This window comes from Salmo salar, chromosome ssa15 (genome assembly GCF_905237065.1).
Source record: "Salmo salar chromosome ssa15, Ssal_v3.1, whole genome shotgun sequence".
NCBI lineage: Eukaryota > Metazoa > Chordata > Actinopteri > Salmoniformes > Salmonidae > Salmo > Salmo salar.
This window is the reverse complement of record NC_059456.1, coordinates 26,311,886-26,331,893: the sequence shown is the minus strand read 5'-3', so window position 1 is coordinate 26,331,893 and position 20,008 is coordinate 26,311,886. Positions and strand designations below refer to the sequence as shown.

Sequence of the window (20,008 nt, the reverse complement as noted above, 5' to 3'; positions counted from 1 at the left end):
GAATGATCATTTCTTGAATATAACTCTTCAGATATTTTAATATCTGATCAAACCAGTCGCTTATTAATGAATTATTATTACCTCATCAGTTCTCATTACTGAACGTCGCAAACCCTTGGATATCTGCACAAACCATCGTTTCTATAATGAATCAGCAATATAAAAATGGTCTTAATTATTTATTTACTAACTAACTAAATAATCACACAGAATTACTTAAACAAACAGTAGATATTTCCGTTACTACATGATACAAAGAAAAAGTCCCTAGCCAATATGATGGCTTGGTAGACAAAGGAAAGGGTTGGGGACTGAGAAAGAGCGGGAAAGACAAAATGGATTCACTACACACAGTGGATAATAATAATCACTGCTATCGTAATCCTTTGCACATGAATGGCCGCTCATTCGAGAATAATTGCAATGTATATATTTACGCCTTTTGTCGTTGTTGTCTTCTCTGTTGGAATCCATGCTGTCTGCTGGAGAGTTCATCGGAGTCTATGGTTAACTTTCCCAGAAGTCACAATGTCTTTCGTAGTTGTAGGTGGTTAGAATGGATACTTCAGAGTACCATTCGGAAATGTTCTCATAGATAAATGCGGTTGTCGGTATTCTCATTCTAGACTTACGTAATTTCTAGCTGCAGACTAGTAATTATACATCTAAGATTTGCTCTTATTCTGCGGTGATTGATAGTGTCAGAGTTTAACCATTTCCAGCCATGTAGTCAAAACTACAGCTGTATGGTCTAATGGCTGTCGTCGGGAATAGAAGACCAAAACGCAGCGGGAATGTGGATGCTCATCTTGTTATTTATTTTGAATAAAGAGAACACCAAAATAACAAAACGAAGAACAACAAAACAGTCTTGCCATGCTCACACAGGCAAAACAAGAAACAATCTCCCACAACACCAAACCAAACAATTACCCATATATAGAACTCTCAATCAGAGGCAACGAGAAAGCACCTGCCTCCAATTGAGAGTCCAACCCCCATCAACCTAAACATAGAAATACAACAAACCAGAAAGAACATAGACCAAAACCCAGAAATAATAAATCAAACACATTACTACATACACCACCACCCCGAAACACATAAACAAAATACCCTCTGCCACGTCCTGACCAAACTACAATAGCAAATAATCCCTAAACTGGTCAGGACGTGACAAATGGTCTATAGAATTGTAACCATTCCAACGTGGGGACTCTGTCCCGGCGTTCTCTGACTTAATGTATATTTTGTAGGAAGTGGGGTTCTATGACGCCTAATGTGATGTCTGTGCTCACAGGGGTGTGGCCACTGACTAGTTAATCTTTATATGAAAATCCAAACTCTCATTTAGAAGGTTAACATCACATTACATCTTTCACAAATAGTTGAATGTTTAATCACATACGTTTCACAATATTTAGATGTAAACCTGACAGCTGGGAAAAGTACACTTTAAGAGATACAGTTATGTGTGTTTCCTGTCCTTCATGAGATCACAAATGAAACACACTCGACATGACTGTCCCTTACGTGTCCACAGACCATTCCCACATTCTCAAAAATATAAATATTGTTTAGTTCTCCCATTTTGGGGATTAGGAGTTTTGAACGAAGAGAAGCTCTTTGTTCTGGTAGACTCTCTCCCTCAATACTGCATGGCAGTTTCTACCAGGTATTTATGACCGTTGTAAAACCTGACATGGGAGAGAGAGAGAGAGAGAGAGAGAGAGAGAGAGAGAGAGAGAAGGGGGGAACCATGTTATACACCCAAAAGGCCACGTCGTGACACAGTATACAAGGATACAGGTCAAAGGTCAGACCAGCACCTGCATTGTAAGGGGTGCGAAACTGGTGGCAGGGAAGTCAGACGCAGGAGAGCAGAACTTGGTAATAGCCGGTGCAGTTTAATAGTAAAACCAACGGCATAAGAAATACAAAATATGGGCACAATAACCCGACGCGCACCAGTCAAACAAATGTGCACAAGCACTTACAACAAACAATACCACACAAAGACATGGGGGGAACAGAGGGTTGAATACACAACACGTAATGAGGGAAATGAAAACCAGGTGTGTGGGAAAACAAGACAAAACAAATGGAAAATGAAAAATGGATCTGCGATGGCTAGAAGACCGGTGACGTCGACCGCCGAACACCGCCCAAACAAGGAGAGGGACCGACTTCGGCAGAAATCATGACATGCATAGTTACACTTAGTTCATGTCAACCATGTTTTTTGTTAGAACGTAAATGTTCAGGTTGACAGTGTAGTTCCTATTCATAACAATGATATAACATGTTATAACAAACTGAGTTGACATGATAGCACAAATAGATCTGGGACCAGGCCCAACAGGCTGTACAATCAACAATAATACAATTCAAATCTGAATCTGACACGACTACGATTGTCTCCTCCTACTGTAGTCATGCTTCAAGGGAGGGCATCATTTGTAAAGATCCAATGGTTGTGGAATTTTGTTGTTGTTGATGATGTCCGTAAGCAGGAAGTTGGCCAACTCTATTGATTACGTCATATCACTAAGTCTACTTTTAAACTGTGTAAATGAAACAGTTGTTTAATGTCTTTGGCAGCTAAAGGAGCTTTTGCATTTGTGTCTATTATGGATCCACATTAGCTGCTGCCAAGGCAGAAGCTATTGTTCCTGGGGTCCAGCAAAATGAAGGTAATTATAACATTTTAACACTTTTCACAACACATTAAGTGTGTGCCCTCAGGCCACTACTCTACTACCACATACAGTTGAAGTCAGATGTTTACATACACTTAGCTTGGAGTCATTTAAATTCGTTTTTCAACCACTCCACAAAAATTACTTGTGCATGACACAAGTAATTTTTCCAACAATTGTTTACAGACAGATTATTTCACTTATATTTCACTGTATCACAATTCCAGTGGGTCAGAAGTTTACATACATACATTTCAAGGCCTACCTTCAAACTCAGTGCCTCTTTGCTTGACATCATGGGAAAATCAAAAGAAATCAGCCAAGACCTCAGAAAAATAATTGTAGACCTCCACAAGTCATCCTTGGGAGCAATTTCCAAATGCCTGAAGGTACCACATTCATCTGAACAAACAATAGTACGCAAGTATAAACACCATGGGACTACGCAGCCGTCATACTGCTCAGGAAGGAGACGCATTCTGTCTCGTAGAGATGAACGTACTTTGGTGCAAAAAGTGCAAATCAATCCCAGAACAACAGCAAAAGACCTTGTGAAGATGCTGGAGGAAACATGTACAAAAGTATGTATATCCACAGTAAAAACGAGTCCTATATCGGCATAACCTGAAAGGCCACTCAGCAAGTTAGAAGCCACTGTTCCAAAACCATCATAAAAAAGACAGACTACGGTTTGCAACTGCACATGGGGACAAAGATCGTACTTTTTGGAGAAATGTCCTCTGGTCTGATGAAACAAAAATAGAACTGTTTGGCCATAATGACCATTGTTATGTTTGGAGGAAAAAGGGGGATGCTTGCAAGCCGAAGAACACCATCCCAACCATGAAGCACGGGGGTGGCAGCATCATGTTGTGGGGGTGCTTTGCTGCAGGAGGGACTGGTGAGCTTCACAAAATAGATGGCATCATGAGGAGGGACAATTATGTGGAAATATTGAAGCAACATCTCAAGACATCAGTCAGGAAGTTAAAGCTTGGTCGCAAATGGGTCTTCCAAATGGACAATGACCCCAAGCATACTTCCAAAGTTGTGGCAAAATGGCTTAAGGACAACAAAGTCAAGGTATTGGAGTGGCCATCACAAAGCCCTGATCTCAATCCTATAGAAAATGTGTGGGCAGAACTGAAAAGGTGTGTGCGAGCAAGGAGGCCTACAAACCTGACTCAGTTACACCAGCTCTGTCAGGAGGAATGGGCCACAATTCCCCCAACTTACTGTGGGAAGCTTGTGGAATGCTACCCGAAACGTTTGACCCAAGTTAAACTATTTAAAGGCAATGCTAGCAAATACTAATTGAGTGTGTAAACTTCTGACCCACTGGGAATGTGATGAAAGAAATAAAAGCTGAAATAAATCATTCTCTCTACTATTATTCTGACATTTCACATTCTTAAAATAAAGTGGTGATCCTAACTGACCTAAGACAGGGGATTTCTACTTGGATTTAATGTCAAGAATTGTGAAAAACTGCATTTAAATGTATTTGGCTAAGGTGTATTTAAACTTCAGACTTCAACTGTATCTACAATACAAAATCCATGTGTACATTTGTGTATAGGGCATATGTTACCGTGTGTGTGTATGTATTTGACTGTGCCTGTGTGTGTGTGTGTCTCTTCACAGTCCCCGCTATTCCATAAGGTGTATTTTCATCAGTTTTTTAAATCTGATTCTACTGCTTGCATCAGTTACTTGATGTGGAATAGAGTTCCACGTAGTCATGTCTCTATGTAGTACTGTACGCCTCCCATAGTCTGTTCTGGACTTGGGTACTGTGAAGAGACCTCTTGTGGCATGTCTTGTGGGGTGTGCATGGGTGTTTGAGCTGTGTGCTAGTAGTTTAAACAGACAGCTCGGTGCATTCAACATGTCAATACCTCTCACAAATACAAGAACGGATTAAGTCAATCTCTCCTTTACTTTGAGCCAGGAGAGATTGACATGCATATTGTTCATGTCAGCTCTCCATGTACATTTAAGGGCCAGCCATACTGCCCTCATCTGTGCCAATTTACATTTTCATAAGTCCCTTTGTGACACCTGACCAATCGACTGGACAGTAGTTCAGGTGCAACAAAGAAGGCAGAGCATCTTTTATTATGGACAGACCTCTCCCCATCTTAGCTGCTGTTGCATTAATATGTTTTGACCATGACAGTTTACAATCCAAGGTTACTACTAGCAGTTTATTCTTCTCAACTATCTCAATTTCCATAGTATTCATTACAAGATTTAGATGAGGTTTAGGTTTTATTGTCCCAAATACAGTGCGTGTAGTTTTTGAAATATTTGGGACTAACCTATTTCTTACCAACCATTCTGAAACTGACTGCTGCTCTTTGTTAAATGTTGCAGTGATTTCACTTGCTGTGATAGCTGATGTGTATAGTGTTGAGTCATCAGCATATATAGACACAGCCTTTACTCAGAGCCAATGTCAGGTCATTAGTGAAGATTGAAAAAGTAAGGGGCCTAGACAGCTGCCCTGGGGAATTCCTAACTATACCTGGATTATGTTGGAGAGGCTTCCATTAAAGAACACCCTTTATGTTCTGTTAGACTGGTACCTCTCAATTCACAAAATAGCAGGGCAGGGGATGTAAAGCCGTAACACATACGTTTTTCCAGCAGCAGATACTTGATCGATAATGTTAAAAGCTGCACTAACAAAACAGCTCCCACAATCATTTTATTATATATTTCTCTCAGCAAATCATCAGTCATTTGTTTACGTGCCGTCCGTACATGTTGAATCCCCTTCCGTATAAGCGTGATGAAAATCTGTTTTTAATTTGTTTACTGTGAAATGGCATTGGATCTGGCTAAACACATTTTTTTCCAAAAGTTTACTAAGGGTTGGTAACAGGCTGATTGGTCGATTGTTTGAGCAAGTAAAAGGGTGATTTTCTATTCTTGGGTAGCGGAATGACTTTAGCTTCCCTCCAGGCCTGAGGAAACACACTTTCCTGGAGGCTTAGATTGAAGAGATGGCAAATAGGAGTGGAAATATCATCCTCAGTCATATTCCATCCAAGTTGTCAGACCCAGATGGCTTGTCATTGTTGATAGACAACAATATTTGTTTCACCTCTTCCACACTCACTACGGAATTCAAAATTCCAATGCTTGTCTTTCATTATTTGGTCAGTTATGCATTGATGTGTAGGTTCAGAATTTGTTGTTGGCTTTCATTGCTGTTGTTCTCCTTCTCAATTAATTTCACTGTAGGGGAAAGAGTCGTGGATTCCAGTCACAGTGGGGATATGGAAAAAGGAAGGTAAATTATAATTTACAATGCAAATGTTTTCTTTCTCAAGCAGCAGCCTATAGATGACTTGCAAAAAGTACTCTGCAATACTGTACATTTTTTAAATGTATTTTCGAAGTAAGGGCAGCAAGCCATCTGTCAAAATCTCCCCATGTTGTGGGTTTGATAGCAATCATTTCCTTTGGGATTTGAAGTCAATGATTATCCACCGGCACCTCCAAGTAACAAGCTATCACTTTTCTAACAAACTTTTAATTGCTCTCTCTCTCTCTCTCTCTCTCTCTCTCTCTCTCTCTCACTCCCTCTCTCGTTCTCTCTCTACTGTAATATATATATATATATATATATATATATATATATATATATATATATATATATATATCACACAGACACACACACAAAAAGGAAAGGAAATCATTTGCTCTCTTACCATGTACAGAGCAAAGGCGAGAGACAGTCAGACAGAGGCAGAAAATAAAAAAGTAAATTGACAGGGATAAAGAGAGGAGAGAGGAAGAGGGGAGACGAAGAGGAGAGTGTAACAGGAGTGAGGAAGAGGAGAGGAAATTAAAGAAGAAGAGGGCACGCAAGGCAAAGGGGAGGAGACTGAGAGGGGAGGGTTGAGAGAGAGAAAGAGAGAGAGAGAGAAGGAGGGTGGAGTCAAAGAGGGAGCACAGGAGAAAGTATGAGGAAATGATAGAGAGAAGAGAAAGCAGGGCAGAGGGAGAAAGAGAGGAGGCCATAGAGATAGAGAGAGATACAGAGGGGGATTGGAAGTAGGAATACACAGATGAGAGAGCACAAGAGGAAGCCAGACAGACAGCAGTGCTGACAGACGGACATCATTGCAGACAGACAGACAGCAGTGCAGACAGACAGACAGACAGACAGACAGACAGACAGACAGACAGACAGACAGACAGACAGACAGACAGACAGACAGACAGACAGACAGACAGACAGACAGACAGAGGCATGTCCAACCAAACGGGTCCCCAGCACAGGGTCTTGTTCCAAACCCCAGGTGAGGAGAAGGCGGAAGAGGAGCCTCCTCAACGCAGACTGGGAAAACTCACGGTCAAGTACAACCGCAAGGACCTGCAAAAGAGGCTGGACATCGAGGAGTGGATCGATGGGCAGCTGCATCTCCTGTTTGACTGCGAGGTGAGTTTCAGCTATCTTCTGATCTAAGGTCAGCTCCTTTTACACCAGTGATGATCTTCACCATTGTGGTGTAATATATCAAAACTAGTCCTGGGCTATCTTATTAGGGCATGATGTAAATATAATGGTAAAGTAAGCAAGCTTTAGTTTAGACAAGGGAGCTCCCATAGCGACAGTTGCTTGCTAGTGAAGGGGATGAACAGAGTTTAGGAGAGGTGAGGGAAGAGGGGAGAGTGCTCCCTTGTTTCTACTGTGAATAATTCACACTGAAAGGATAGAGAGTAGGAGATAGAGTTCAGTACTTTGATTATTTCATGCTGTGACAGGATCTAGCTATCTTGGGATATTTCTCTGTGGGTTTCCAGACCAGATAAACTGAATTGGGAACCTGAATGAGGCTGGGTGAGGCTAAGTATGAAGGCTTGATTGACTCAAATAATTAGTCCCGGAACCAGAGGGAGCTCGGTCCAATTATAACCTCAGCTGTGGCAATTTGATTACCAGGCCCCTAGGAAATGAAATGGAAACTAAAATTTGGCCTCCAGTTTTGGCTCCTTGTCTGTGTACCATAAAACGTTTGTTTTGGGAGGTAGAAGATAGTCGATAGATAGAGGATAGATAGATGATAGATCGAAGATAGATAGACCATAGGTAGAAGATATATAGATGATAGATAGATCATAGGTAGAAGATATATAGATAATAGATAGACCATAGGTAGAAGATATATAGATGATAGATAGACCATAGGTAGAAGATATATAGATGATAGATAGACCATAAGTAGAAGATATATAGATGATAGAAGATACTGTAGATGCCTGTGGAAACAGATCCAGGATCAGTTTATCCTCAACCAATGCTAACATTAGGATAATTTTTATTTTTATTTGATTAACACATATCAGTATACACATATTCATATTATGTGACCCATTAAACCAACTTTCGTTATTAAAAGTCTAAAATCACATGTACTGTAAGTGAACTACTGTAGCTAAAGTTTTCTACTTTTCCCTCCTGGAGGACATTGTCAGGAACGCTGTCTTTTTTCACATGACCTTGGGACACAGTTGTCCCTCAGCCAGTGAAGCCTATATGGAAGTAAATAACTGGTGGCTAAAGACCCCAGTGTTTGAGAGAGAAAAGGGCCCAGTCAGGGTTCAACTAAGGCGTCATATGACTGGCAGCGTGGGTGACAATAGAGTCGGTGTGCTGGCCCCCATCCAATGTCCCCTTTGCCCCCATTGTAAGAAAGTCCATAATAAAAGTTGGCCTGAAACAATTTATTTTACCTTTATTTAACCAGGTAAGTTGAATGAGAACACATTCTCATTTACAGTAACAACCTGGGGAATAGTTACAGGGGAGAGGAGGGGGATGAATGAGCCAGTTGTAAGCTGGGGATGATTAGGTAACCATGATGGTATGAGGGACAGATTGGGAATTTAGCCAGGACACCAGGGTTAACACCCCTACTCTTACGATAAGTGCTATGGGATCTTTAATGACCTCAGAGAGTCAGGACACCCGTTTAACGTCCCATCCGAAAGACGGCATCCTACACAGGGCAGCGTCCCCAATCACTGCCCTGGGGCATTGGGACATTCTTTTTAGACCTAAGGAAAGAGTGCCTCCTACTGGCCCTCCAACACCACTTCCAGCAGCATCTGGTGTCTGGTGACAAACCCTGCTTAGCTTCAGAAGCAAGCCAGCAGTGGGATGCAGGGTGGTATGCTGCTATACAATGCACTGTATAGTACAGTGGTGGTCAAAAAATTTTTACATAATCAATAATAGAATCATTGAAATACAATGTATTTGCATCTTTAGTACTAACACCATATCCAGTAGCTCTGATTGAAAGATAAATATGGATTATTAAAACTGAAGCTGCTTTCACAGTGTAAGGCCTCACATTTGTATGGGTGGAGAAGTACAGTGAACTGGCCTGAGAAACCACCACCAGCTTATTATCATATTCCTTCAAAAGAATATTGTTAATTTTCTAGAAAGTTTCCTAGATATTTCGTCCCTTGTAGGCACTCATTGTTGTCTCTCAATAGTTGTTTCTTTGTTCCTATATTAATGGAAATACCAGAGTAGTGTACAACAGACTGTGTTGTGGGTTCAAATTAAGACAAAGCCATTTAATCTTGACATTCTCCAGGATGACCTAGCCAGATCTGAGGGATTGGACCCGCATTGCATTCATGATAAAGTATCAGATAGCATTATTATTTTCCAAGACACTGAGGTTAGAAATAGTTCATATATGTTTGAGAAAGGATGGAAAGATCAAGACAATAACAATCTACTTGTTACTCATAGAGTAAATACTGAAGCTTCCTAAGTAGCAGTCAGTACGTGTGTTCTATTTGATTTATGCCAGGGGAAAGAAAGTAGGAATTGAGTAAAGGAGCTTGCCAAGTGATACAAGGAAGCTCTGAAGTGGTTTGCTATGGGAGGGGGAAAACGAAAGTAATCTGGACTTTATTAATATTCACTAAACTAAAAGGAAAACATTGTAGAAGCAGAAACATATCCATTACCCTCCAGTATGCCACAAAGGTGGTTTAAGCTTCCAATAACACACAGGTCAGAGGTCACATTCTTTTTTGTGTGTGGGGTTCATTCCAAAAAACAAAATGGCTGACTTATTGACTTCCCCCTGCAGAGAAAATCCTCTCTGCATGCTACGGCAGGTAAGCGATTACCTCCATCAGTTAGCCTACCAAGATTTAACGTTTGCCCACAGCGTAGATAAAGGCACTGAACATTTCTTGCTCAAATATCCTTGACTTGATTAATATTCTGGGGATCAGCTTAATTTCTCAGCTATTTGTGCTTAAATCTCCTCTTAGCTTCACACGGTGAATGACATTGGCTTCCCAATACCTAAACTAATTTCCCCCTAAATTATAGAACCTGACCTTTAATGGTTTAGTAATAGTTGGTTTCAGATTATAGAGTACCGATGATGAGAGTATGGTGTTGAATGCAGGCAGGGCTGGTACATACAGGCCGCATAAACACAATCTATGAAGCTAGTCCTAGCTGTTGTTAAATTCCACTGGGTTTCTAGAACAATGTGTGTTTTAAAGAGAAAAATTGCAAAAAAGATATCAAGCTACCGATAAAGTCTACCCCTGGAACCACACGTGAATTAAGGAATAACCTTCAATAATTCAACACATGACCCTAGGCGTCTGTGTCGAAATACCCCACAGCGTAACCTTAAGCATCAGCTGCCAAATTACCTTAATTGGAACCCCTGTACTATACCTATAAAGAGGTGTCATTGTGTGGATTTGAATAGAGTTTAATGCACAACTACAGTTGTAGGATCTTAATTTGATCACTCTTTTGTTACTGAGAATTTTTGCAAATCAGGACATGCAAACTTGTCGTGTATTTGAGTTTTAAAAAGGTTTCTAACATTTGTCATTTTCACTTCGAAATTTGACTTGATTTGCCCAAATGAAAAATGTATCAACCCCTACAAAAATGTCCAGAAATTATAATCCACATAATAATTCACATTTCCTGTTGCTGCAAGATTATTTTCCTGCTCTAACAAATTGGCTCAAATTAAGATCCTACAACTGAAGTTTACCGCAGGAGGGGTGAACATAACTTTAAAGCTCCAAGGTCATACAATACAAAACATTAGCTAATGTATTGCATTTAAGGGATAATGGCCCATTTAGCTTGCAGGGTTAGCCTTATCTAGCTTTATAGCCTAATGATTTTCCTTGTCCTTGTTTTATGATCATTACATCTAAGAGTCTGACTGTTGCTGACAAGCTTGTTCTGGCTTTCCAGAGTTGTGATGCTAAAGGCTGCCGTGTCAGCGGAATAGGCTGTCTTGTTGATTTAGATGAGCCAGAGGGACTACATTTAGTTCCAGGTCCAAGGGGACAAAAAGTACACCCATTCATCAAATCAAACATTATTCGTCACATGCGGTGTAGACCTTACTGTGAAATGCTTCCTTACAATCCCTTAACCAACAATGCAGAAAATATTTGCTAAAAATAAGAAATAATAAAAAACTAAAGTAAAAGAAAAAAAGGTACACAATAAAATAACAACAACGAGGCTATATACAGGGGGTACCGAGTCAATGTGCGGGGATAGAGGTTGGTCGAGGTATTTGAGGTAATATGTACAGTGCATTCGGAAATTATTCAGACCCATTCACTTTTTCCACATTTTGTTAAATCCTCATCAATCTACACACAATACCCAATGACAAAGCAAAAACAGTTTTTATACATTTTTGCAAATGTATTAAAATTTCAAAACAGATACATTATTTACATAAGTATTCAGACCCTTTGCTATGAGACTCGAAATTGAGTTCATGTGTATCCTGTTTCCATTGATCATTTTTTGAGCTGTTTCTACAACTTGATTGGAGTCCACCTGTGGCAAATTCAATTGATTGGAAATGATTTGGAAAGGCACACACCTTTCTATATAAGGTCCCACAGTTGACAGTGCATGTCAGAGCAAAAACCAAGCCATGAGTTCGAAGGAATTCGAGGCACAGATCTGGGGAAGGGTGGCAAAAAAAAATCTGCAGCATTTGAAGGTCCCCAAGAACACAGTGGCCTCCAGCATTCTTAAATGGAAGAAGTAGACAGGTCCTGGATGGCAGGAAGCACTACCCTCTGATTGATTGAAGCACTATCCTCTGTAGCGTACTACCCTCATTGGTCTATAACTATATTATCTATTGGGCAGAATATGTATTTGCTTCTTGATGCCTTCTCAGTTAGTGGAACTAATTAAGAGAAAAAATAAAGGAAGTTAAAGTTGATAAAAAATGTCACTACAATAAGCTAGAATGTATTTTGGAAAGTGTCCTTGTTTTATCTCAACCTAACAGAAAACAAACAGGGCAAGGCCTAACTTCCTTCTTTACCACAATTTCCTGTTCTGGAGTGGTACAACAAAAAAGTGCCTTAATGCAGGAGATGACAACTGTAAATTAAGAGCTTTATAATTAGCCCGTTTGTCAGTTGTAATGCAGCTGTAAATAAGTTGCAAAGTCATTTTGAGGTTTGAAAAATGTATGCACTGTACTCTTGATTGCGGTTCTCGAAAACCATTTCAGTGCCCAACCCATTTCTCCATTATCCTCCCTAATGCTGTTGAAAAGCAACATCTCAACACAAATGACAAATGATCTTCATGCATTAATTAGACAAAAAATTCTGCTGCGTGGAATAAGAACCTTTTTGTCTTTCTGTAAGTGTGCAGGGAACATTAGGTGCACTTGCGTTTTGTTTTCCTGGCTGTTTCTCCACTCATTAATGATGTCAACAGTCATTTCCCATCTTCTACTGTCAGGATCGCCAGCCATTTTGTCTCATTAGGCAAATTGTAGATACAATAGGGAACAGATTTACTAGTATAGGCCAACATACTCATGAAATGATCATTGAAACCTAAGGGTCATTTCAATGGAAGCTAATTTGCCAGGGAAAGTGTTCTCTAGGTAAATCGTATGATCTATTAGCCCTCTGTATGCCTAAACCTCTTCCTGGAGATCTACCATCCACATTATGTCAGAAGTTTGCGATAGTTCATTGATATTAAAATGGAAGAACAGTGTGAATGGGAATTGTAGTTATAGATGCACAATATATTCTCTCTCTCTTTTTTTTGTGGTTGTTTACTTTTAAAGTATGTCATTGGCTCTTTGGTAGCTGTGGCTGCATGATTAGTGGGACAACTGTGGTCCACCAAAGCCCAGTGTATGCCAGGGAATGTTGAGCTTGTTGGCCGTCAACACAAAAGACTAAGTGTCTAAACTATTATCTGTGCGTGACTGTGTGGGTCACAAAAATGCTATCACTTCCTATCAACATGGAAATCTGCTGGCAACCAACAACAAAAAAACCGGAGAAAAAAAAGGGAATGTTCTTATTTGCTTTGTTCATTTCACAGTGATCATTGTGTGTGTTCATCCATCAACAATCAGGTTAATGAAAATTGTTGAGTGAGAAAGCAAAGGATGCCCTTTCTCAGAATGTATATTCTGGATGAAGAAATACAGTAGTGTACAGTTGCCAGAGAGGACATTCAGACTCAGAGTAGCCTTTTTTCATTGGTTAAATGTATTATTAGAATAAATGGAGAGTTCTCTTGTTGACATTTGGGTTCTTGTTTTATTCCAGTTCTCTTTTTGTTTGTGTTTTGCCCTTTTTTCAGGAGGAGGATATTCCAGAGTTAGAAATTGACATGGATGAGTTGCTGGATCTGTCAGACGCAGAACAGAGAGCAAAGCTACATGTGAGCGCAAAATCCTTGGTCTACTCAGACCTGGGTACAAACACTATTCATCTTCCTGCAAATACTGTAGCTGTGCTTAATTGAATTTGGCTGGCATTGGAACGGTCGCCAAAGTGCAAAACTCAGCCCATCTGGCATTGACAGGCTCAACCAAACGCTCACACTATTTTAACGAGAAATGAAACTATTTCAACCCTGTTCTAAATCTGTCAAAAACACCTTATGTTTTTTGAATAAAGAGTCAGAGTGAAAGGGTTCATGTTTCCCATCTCTATTTCTACAGGACCTTCTTCAAGACTGTGGCAAGCCCAAAGAGGTAAGGAAGCACCAAACAAATTGTATTGAGAGGCAAGGCCCTTTGGATTTGATAATGTAGTTAGCAGTGGAGGCTGCTGATGGGAGGACGGCTCATAATAATGTCCGGAATGGAATAGTATCAAACACGTGTTTGATACCATTCCATTCACTCCATTCATAGCCGTTACACTCCATTCCAGTCATTTTATGAGCCGTCCTCCCCTAAGCAGCTTCCCTCTGAGCCCCATGCACATTCAGCTGAGAGAAATTAAAAGCCTGATATAGTAACTACCGCGGTATTGGCTATTTCAAAGTTACCTACATGATTCATGAAGGATGTGGAAACTGTTATTGACAAGCTAATGATGGGTGAGGCACCGTTTAATGAATAATCCAATGATACAGGCAATCTTTCTAACGGGAGACAGATAGCCTCGAGGTTAGAGCGTTGGACCAGTAACCTAAAGGTTGGTGGTTTGAATTCCAGAGCCGACAAGGTGAAAACCCAACTGCTCCAGGGGCGCTGGACAATGGTGACCCTGGCCCTGACCCCACTCCCTGTGGGTGTCTCAGGGAGAGTTGGGATATGCAAGAAACACATTTCCATGACACACTGACACTTGTACAAGTGTGTAAAAGGACAAATATAAGCAGCCCCTAAATGATTGATTATTATCTTGTGAGGTGCGGTAAAAAACGGTGACTCTTCCTTTGACCCATGCATGACTGCTACTTGTTTACCTGGGCCCTCATACACACGACCCCAGGACCTGACCCCACCACACAACCCCTTACCCCAGTGAGACTGCTCTCTAGTGGTGAGAAGTGACAGCCCAAAACAAACCCAAACATACACCCTATCAAAATGGCTCTTACAACCACAACAAGTGAGATATACTTCCACTAAGTTTCCATGAACACACCTAAAACTGTGTTGTGCATGCACGTATTGACTGTTTAACCTGTACACAGTATAACCACCTCTCACTCACATCTTCTCCACTGTTTCCTGGCAGGACTTCATCGACGGCTTGCTGTATCGGATGAAGGGTCTTCGCAAGATGTCCCTGAAAAAATGAACCGAACTAGTTGGAGCGGAGACCATGTGAAATGAGACACCATCCTCTCTCACCTGTAGCTGTGGATGTGTGTACAGTGACAGTCCTCATGTATCTAGATATATCCTTATGTATCCACAATCTGCACTATCAGTGTCTATATTAGTGGTTTGCAGCCCTTGTCAAAGAGGGTCCCCATGGCCAGTCCGTCTTGGCCTTATATTATTAGGACTATTTGATACCATATATGTCTTACTCACATAAGCCTGGTGGGTCTTCCAATGGGGCATCTGTGTAAAACTGAGTTTAAATATGACGTAATATAGCATAGAGATATCCTACTAGATTCAAACACCTCTTGGTATCAGTTGCCTCTGAAGTAGAATGAGAGATCATGCAGTCTAGTATTGATGGATTATCCAGTCTATCGTTTATGTCGATGTTTTTCACTGTTATGTTACAGAATGGTTCACCAATTCACCATGGCCTGGTTTGTTTAGTTCTTCAGTGTTAATGGACACTTCTGGCATTTTGAATAATCAGATCACAGCTTATTGTTATGTTGACATTCTTTTTTATTTATTTTTTATTTTGAATGAAATGTTTTCTCTGATTAATCCCCTGCTATGACTAGCCCAAGAATGTACTGTGAATATGGTTACTAATGTTTGTGTTTAGCTTAAGGTATTGTTTTAAAAGAAGCAGTGCTGTCATTAACTTGCCCCAACTGTTACATCGGAATTTCAAATGGGATCTCTAATAGAAAATATGTGTACTGTGATGTTACTTATGATATTCTGGAAAATATCTCACCTAAAACAAATTCACTTCAATCCATAAAAGGGCAGTTAGGCATCACAAAATGTCGATGAGCTGAGGAACCGCGAAAGATCCCAATGGGGGATCTAAACTTTTGCTGTTTGTGCATTTCAATAAATCAGTGGAAGCATATCAGAGTTGTGACATTCTTCAGGGCAGAAGGTAGCAGAGCGTTAAGCCAGTAACCAAAAGGTGGCTGGTTCGAATATCCGAGCCGACAAGGTGAAAAATGTGTCGATGTGTACTTGAGCAAGGCACTTAACCTTAAATTGATCCAGGGGTGCTGTACTACAATGGCTGACCCTGTAAAACAACACATTTCACTGCACCTATCTGTAAAACAACACATTTCACTGCACCTATCTGTAATACAACACATTTCACTGCACCTATCTGTAATACAACACATTTCACTGCACCTATCTGTAATACAACACATTTCACTGCACCTATCTGTAAAACAACACATTTCACTGCACCTATCTGTAAAACAACACATTTCACTGCACCTATCTGTAATACAACACATTTCACTGCACCTATCTGTAATACAACACATTTCACTGCACCTATCTGTAAAACAACACATTTCACTGCACCTATCTGTAAAACAACACATTTCACTGCACCTATTTGTAAAACAACACATTTCACTGCACCTCTCTGTAATACAACACATTTCACTGCACCTATCTGTAAAACAACACATTTCACTGCACCTATCTGTAAAACACATTTCACTGCACCTATCTGTAAAACAACACATTTCACTGCACCTATCTGTAAAACAACACATTTCACTGCACCTATCCACAAATATTTAATTAAACGTAATTTATTTCATTTGAGGCTGGTTCAAACTACTCCCAAATGTTCTTACCATTGAATTAGTTTATGTATTATATTGCATTTTCTGACTTTTCTGTCTTGCTCCATGTTTGCTTGCTAGTCTATACTCTAGGCATAGCTACTGCCCTTTTTTATCTATTTATACTGAATAAAAATATAACGTAAGGGAATATGGTTTAACGCCCAGCTCATAATTTGACACCGTACAGCAGTTGACAGACAACAAAGGTTAAGGGATTACAGGTAGAGACATGTTAGCCAACGACCACGTCAACAACCACCAACTGATACAAATGAGCTTGTTTTTTTTGTGTTAAGTTTTATAATATAACATACAATATATAAAACGGTATATACTGTATCATATTACAGTAATGAGCATACCTTTGCAAAACGGTCACAAAATGATATAGCCTATATAGACTGTTTCCATAACTGGATAAGAGGATAATATTTTTCTTCTTACCATACTGTATCTTTCTCCTTACTGTAGTTACTGTACATGACTGTCTATCTTTGCCAGATACATTTCATCGGCTCTTATCTAACCATGGAGGAGTAATAGGGAGTTACACTTCAGTGAAAGATGGATTGCAGTTGGATACAGGGGTGGCAAATACCCTTTTTGAATGTTGTTGGGTGGAAAACAGTCAAATTAAAGAAAAACAATTTTACAAATCCCAGCAAGTAGCTGAGTGGTTAGAGCATTGGGCTAGTAACCAAAAGGTTGCTGGATCAAATCCCCGAGCTGACAAAGTAAAAATCTGTTGTTCTGCCCCTGAACAAGGCAGTTAACCCACTGTTCCCCGGTAGGCTGTCAGTGTAAATAAGAATTTGTTCTTAATGCCTCTTAATAAGGATCCACCCCTTTTTTAAAATTTTTGCTTAAAATGACACCCAAATCTAACTGCCTGTAGCTCAGGAGACTAAACTGCTTGGTGTAACCCTGGATTGTAAACTGTCATGGTCAAAATACACTGCTCAAAAAAAAAAGGGAACACTTAAACAACACAATGTAACTCCAAGTCAATCACACTTCTGTGAAATCAAACTGTCCACTTAGGAAGCAACACTGATTGACAATAAATTTCACATGCTGTTGTGCAAATGGAATAGACAACAGGTGGAAATTATAGGCAATTAGCAAGACACCCCCAATAAAGGAGTGGTTCTGCAGGTGGGGACCACAGACCACTTCTCAGTTCCTATGCTTCCTGGCTGATGTTTTGGTCACTTTTGAATGCTGGCAGTGCTTTCACTCTAGTGGTAGCATGAGACGGAGTCTACAACCCACACAAGTGGCTCAGGTAGTGCAGCTCATCCAGGATGGCACATCAATGCGAGCTGTTGCAAGAAGGTTTGCTGTGTCTGTCAGCGTAGTGTCCAGAGCATGGAGGTGCTACCAGGAGACAGGCCAGTACATCAGGAGACGTGGAGGAGGCCGTAGGAGGGCAACAACCCAGCAGCAGGACCGCTACCTCCGCCTTTGTGCAAGGAGGAGCAGGAGGAGCACTGCCAGAGCCCTGCAAAATGACCTCCAGCAGGCCACAAATGTGCATGTGTCTGCTCAAACGGTCAGAAACAGACTCCATGAGGGTGGTATGAGGGCCCGACGTCCACAGCTGGGGGTTGTGCTTACAGCCCAACACCGTGCAGGACGTTTGGCATTTGCCAGAGAACACTAAGATTGGCAAATTCGCCACTGGCGCCCTGTGCTCTTCACAGATGAAAGCAGGTTCACACTGAGCACGTGACAGACGTGACAGAGTCTGGAGAGGCCGTGGAGAACGTTCTGCTGCCTGCAACATCCTCCAGCATGACCGGTTTGGCGGTGGGTCAGTCATGGTGTGGGGTGGCATTTCTTTGGGGGGCCGCACAGCCCTCCATGTGCTCGCCAGAGGTAGCCTGACTGCCATTAGGTACCGAGATGAGATCCTCAGACCCCTTGTGAGACCATATGCTGGTGCGGTTGTCCCTGGGTTCCTCCTAATGCAAGACAATGCTAGACCTCATGTGGCTGGAGTGTGTCAGCAGTTCCTGCAAGAGGAAGGCATTGATGCTATGGACTGGCCCGCCCGTTCCCCAGACCTGAATCCAATTGAGCACATCTGGGACATCATGCCTCGCTACATCCACCAACGCCACGTTGCACCACAGACTGTCCAGGAGTTGGCGGATGCTTTAGTCCAGGTCTGGGAGGAGATCCCTCAGGAGACCATCCGCCACCTCATCAGGAGCATGCCCAGGCATTGTAGGGAGGTCATACAGGCACGTGGAGGCCACACACACTACTGAGCCTCATTTTGACTTGTTTTAAGGACATTACATCAAAGTTGTATCAGCCTGTAGTGTGGTTTTCCACTTTAATTTTGAGTGTGACTCCAACTCCAGACCTCCATGGGTTGATAAATTGGATTTCCATTGATTATTTTTGTGTGATTTTGTTGTCAGCACATTCAACTATGTAAAGAAAAAAGTATTTAATAAGATTATTTAATTCATTCAGATCTAGGATGTGTTATTTTAGTGTTCCCTTTATTTTTTTGAGCAGTATATATTGAAGAGTAGCGAGGATGGGGAGAAGTCTGTCCATAATAAAGCGCTGCTCTACCTTCTTAACTTAAGGATCGGACAATTTTTTTTCAATTTTAGCCTAAAATGACATACCCAAATCTAACTGCCTGTAGCTTAGGCCCTGACGCAAAGATATGCATTTTCTTGGTACCATTTGAAAGGGAACACTTGGAAGTTTGTGGAAATGTGAAAGGAATGTAGGAGAATATAACACATTAGATCTGGTAAAAGATAATACAAAGAAAAAAAATGAAAAAAAATGTATTTTTTGTACTATCATCTTTGAAATTAAAGGCCATAATGTAGAAAACCCATAATGTATTATTAATGGCCACTAGATGGCAGCAGTGTATGTGCAAAGTTTTAGATTGAGCCAATGAACCATCGCATTTCTGTTCAAAATTTTGTATCAGACTGCCCAAATGTGCCTAATTTCTTCATTAATAATTTTTCATGTTCAAAACGGTGCTTTCTCTTCAAACAATGGCATGGTATTATTTCACTGTAATAGCTACTGTAAATTGGACAGTACAGTTCGGTTAACAAGAATTTCAGCTTTCCGGCAATATCATATATGTATATGTCCTGGGAAATGTTCTTGTTACTTTCATCCTCATGCTAATCACATTAGCCTACATTAGCTCAACCGTCCCACAGGGGACCCACCGATTCTGAAGAAGTTTTTTAACTGACTCAACTAAAGGTAAAAAAATATATAAAATATAAAATATATATATATATAAAATATATTTTTTTACCTTTAGTTAAGTCATATTTGTCTCAGGCACCTGGGTAATTTGCATAGAGCGAAAGTTAATTGCATTCGTTTTGGAACCGTTTGGCCAGATGCCTCGTTTAAAGCCCACGGGAAGTCGCCTTAAAACAAAGTAACGTAATTAAACACGAGGTACGCTTCTATGTTTTCACATGCAAAAGGGATTGCTTTTGGTAAAAAT

At 40.6% G+C, this 20,008-nt stretch overlaps 1 protein-coding gene across 1 annotated transcript; it reads left to right on the top strand.

Annotated features, from left to right (window-relative positions):
* Nucleotides 1-6,644: 6,644 nt before the first annotated feature.
* LOC106571138 (protein phosphatase 1 regulatory subunit 14B) lies at nucleotides 6,645-15,761 on the top strand. Its single transcript, XM_014143851.2, has 4 exons — nucleotides 6,645-7,152; nucleotides 13,375-13,455; nucleotides 13,739-13,771; nucleotides 14,769-15,761. Exons 1-4 carry the CDS (start codon nucleotides 6,964-6,966, stop codon nucleotides 14,829-14,831), a joined length of 366 nt encoding a protein of 121 aa, XP_013999326.1. The 5' UTR covers nucleotides 6,645-6,963; the 3' UTR covers nucleotides 14,832-15,761.
* Nucleotides 15,762-20,008: the final 4,247 nt, after the last annotated feature.

What these genes read in the sequence shown, in the direction of transcription:
- LOC106571138 (XM_014143851.2), top strand. Translation starts at nt 6,964, where the DNA reads ATGTCCAACCAAACGGGTCCCCAGCACAGGGTCTTGTTCCAAACCCCA. An exon ending in ATCTCCTGTTTGACTGCGAG is followed by an intron (nt 7,153 to 13,374) that starts GTGAGTTTCAGC and finishes CCCTTTTTTCAG; the next exon opens with GAGGAGGATATTCCAGAGTT. An exon ending in ACTGTGGCAAGCCCAAAGAG is followed by an intron (nt 13,772 to 14,768) that starts GTAAGGAAGCAC and finishes GTTTCCTGGCAG; the next exon opens with GACTTCATCGACGGCTTGCT.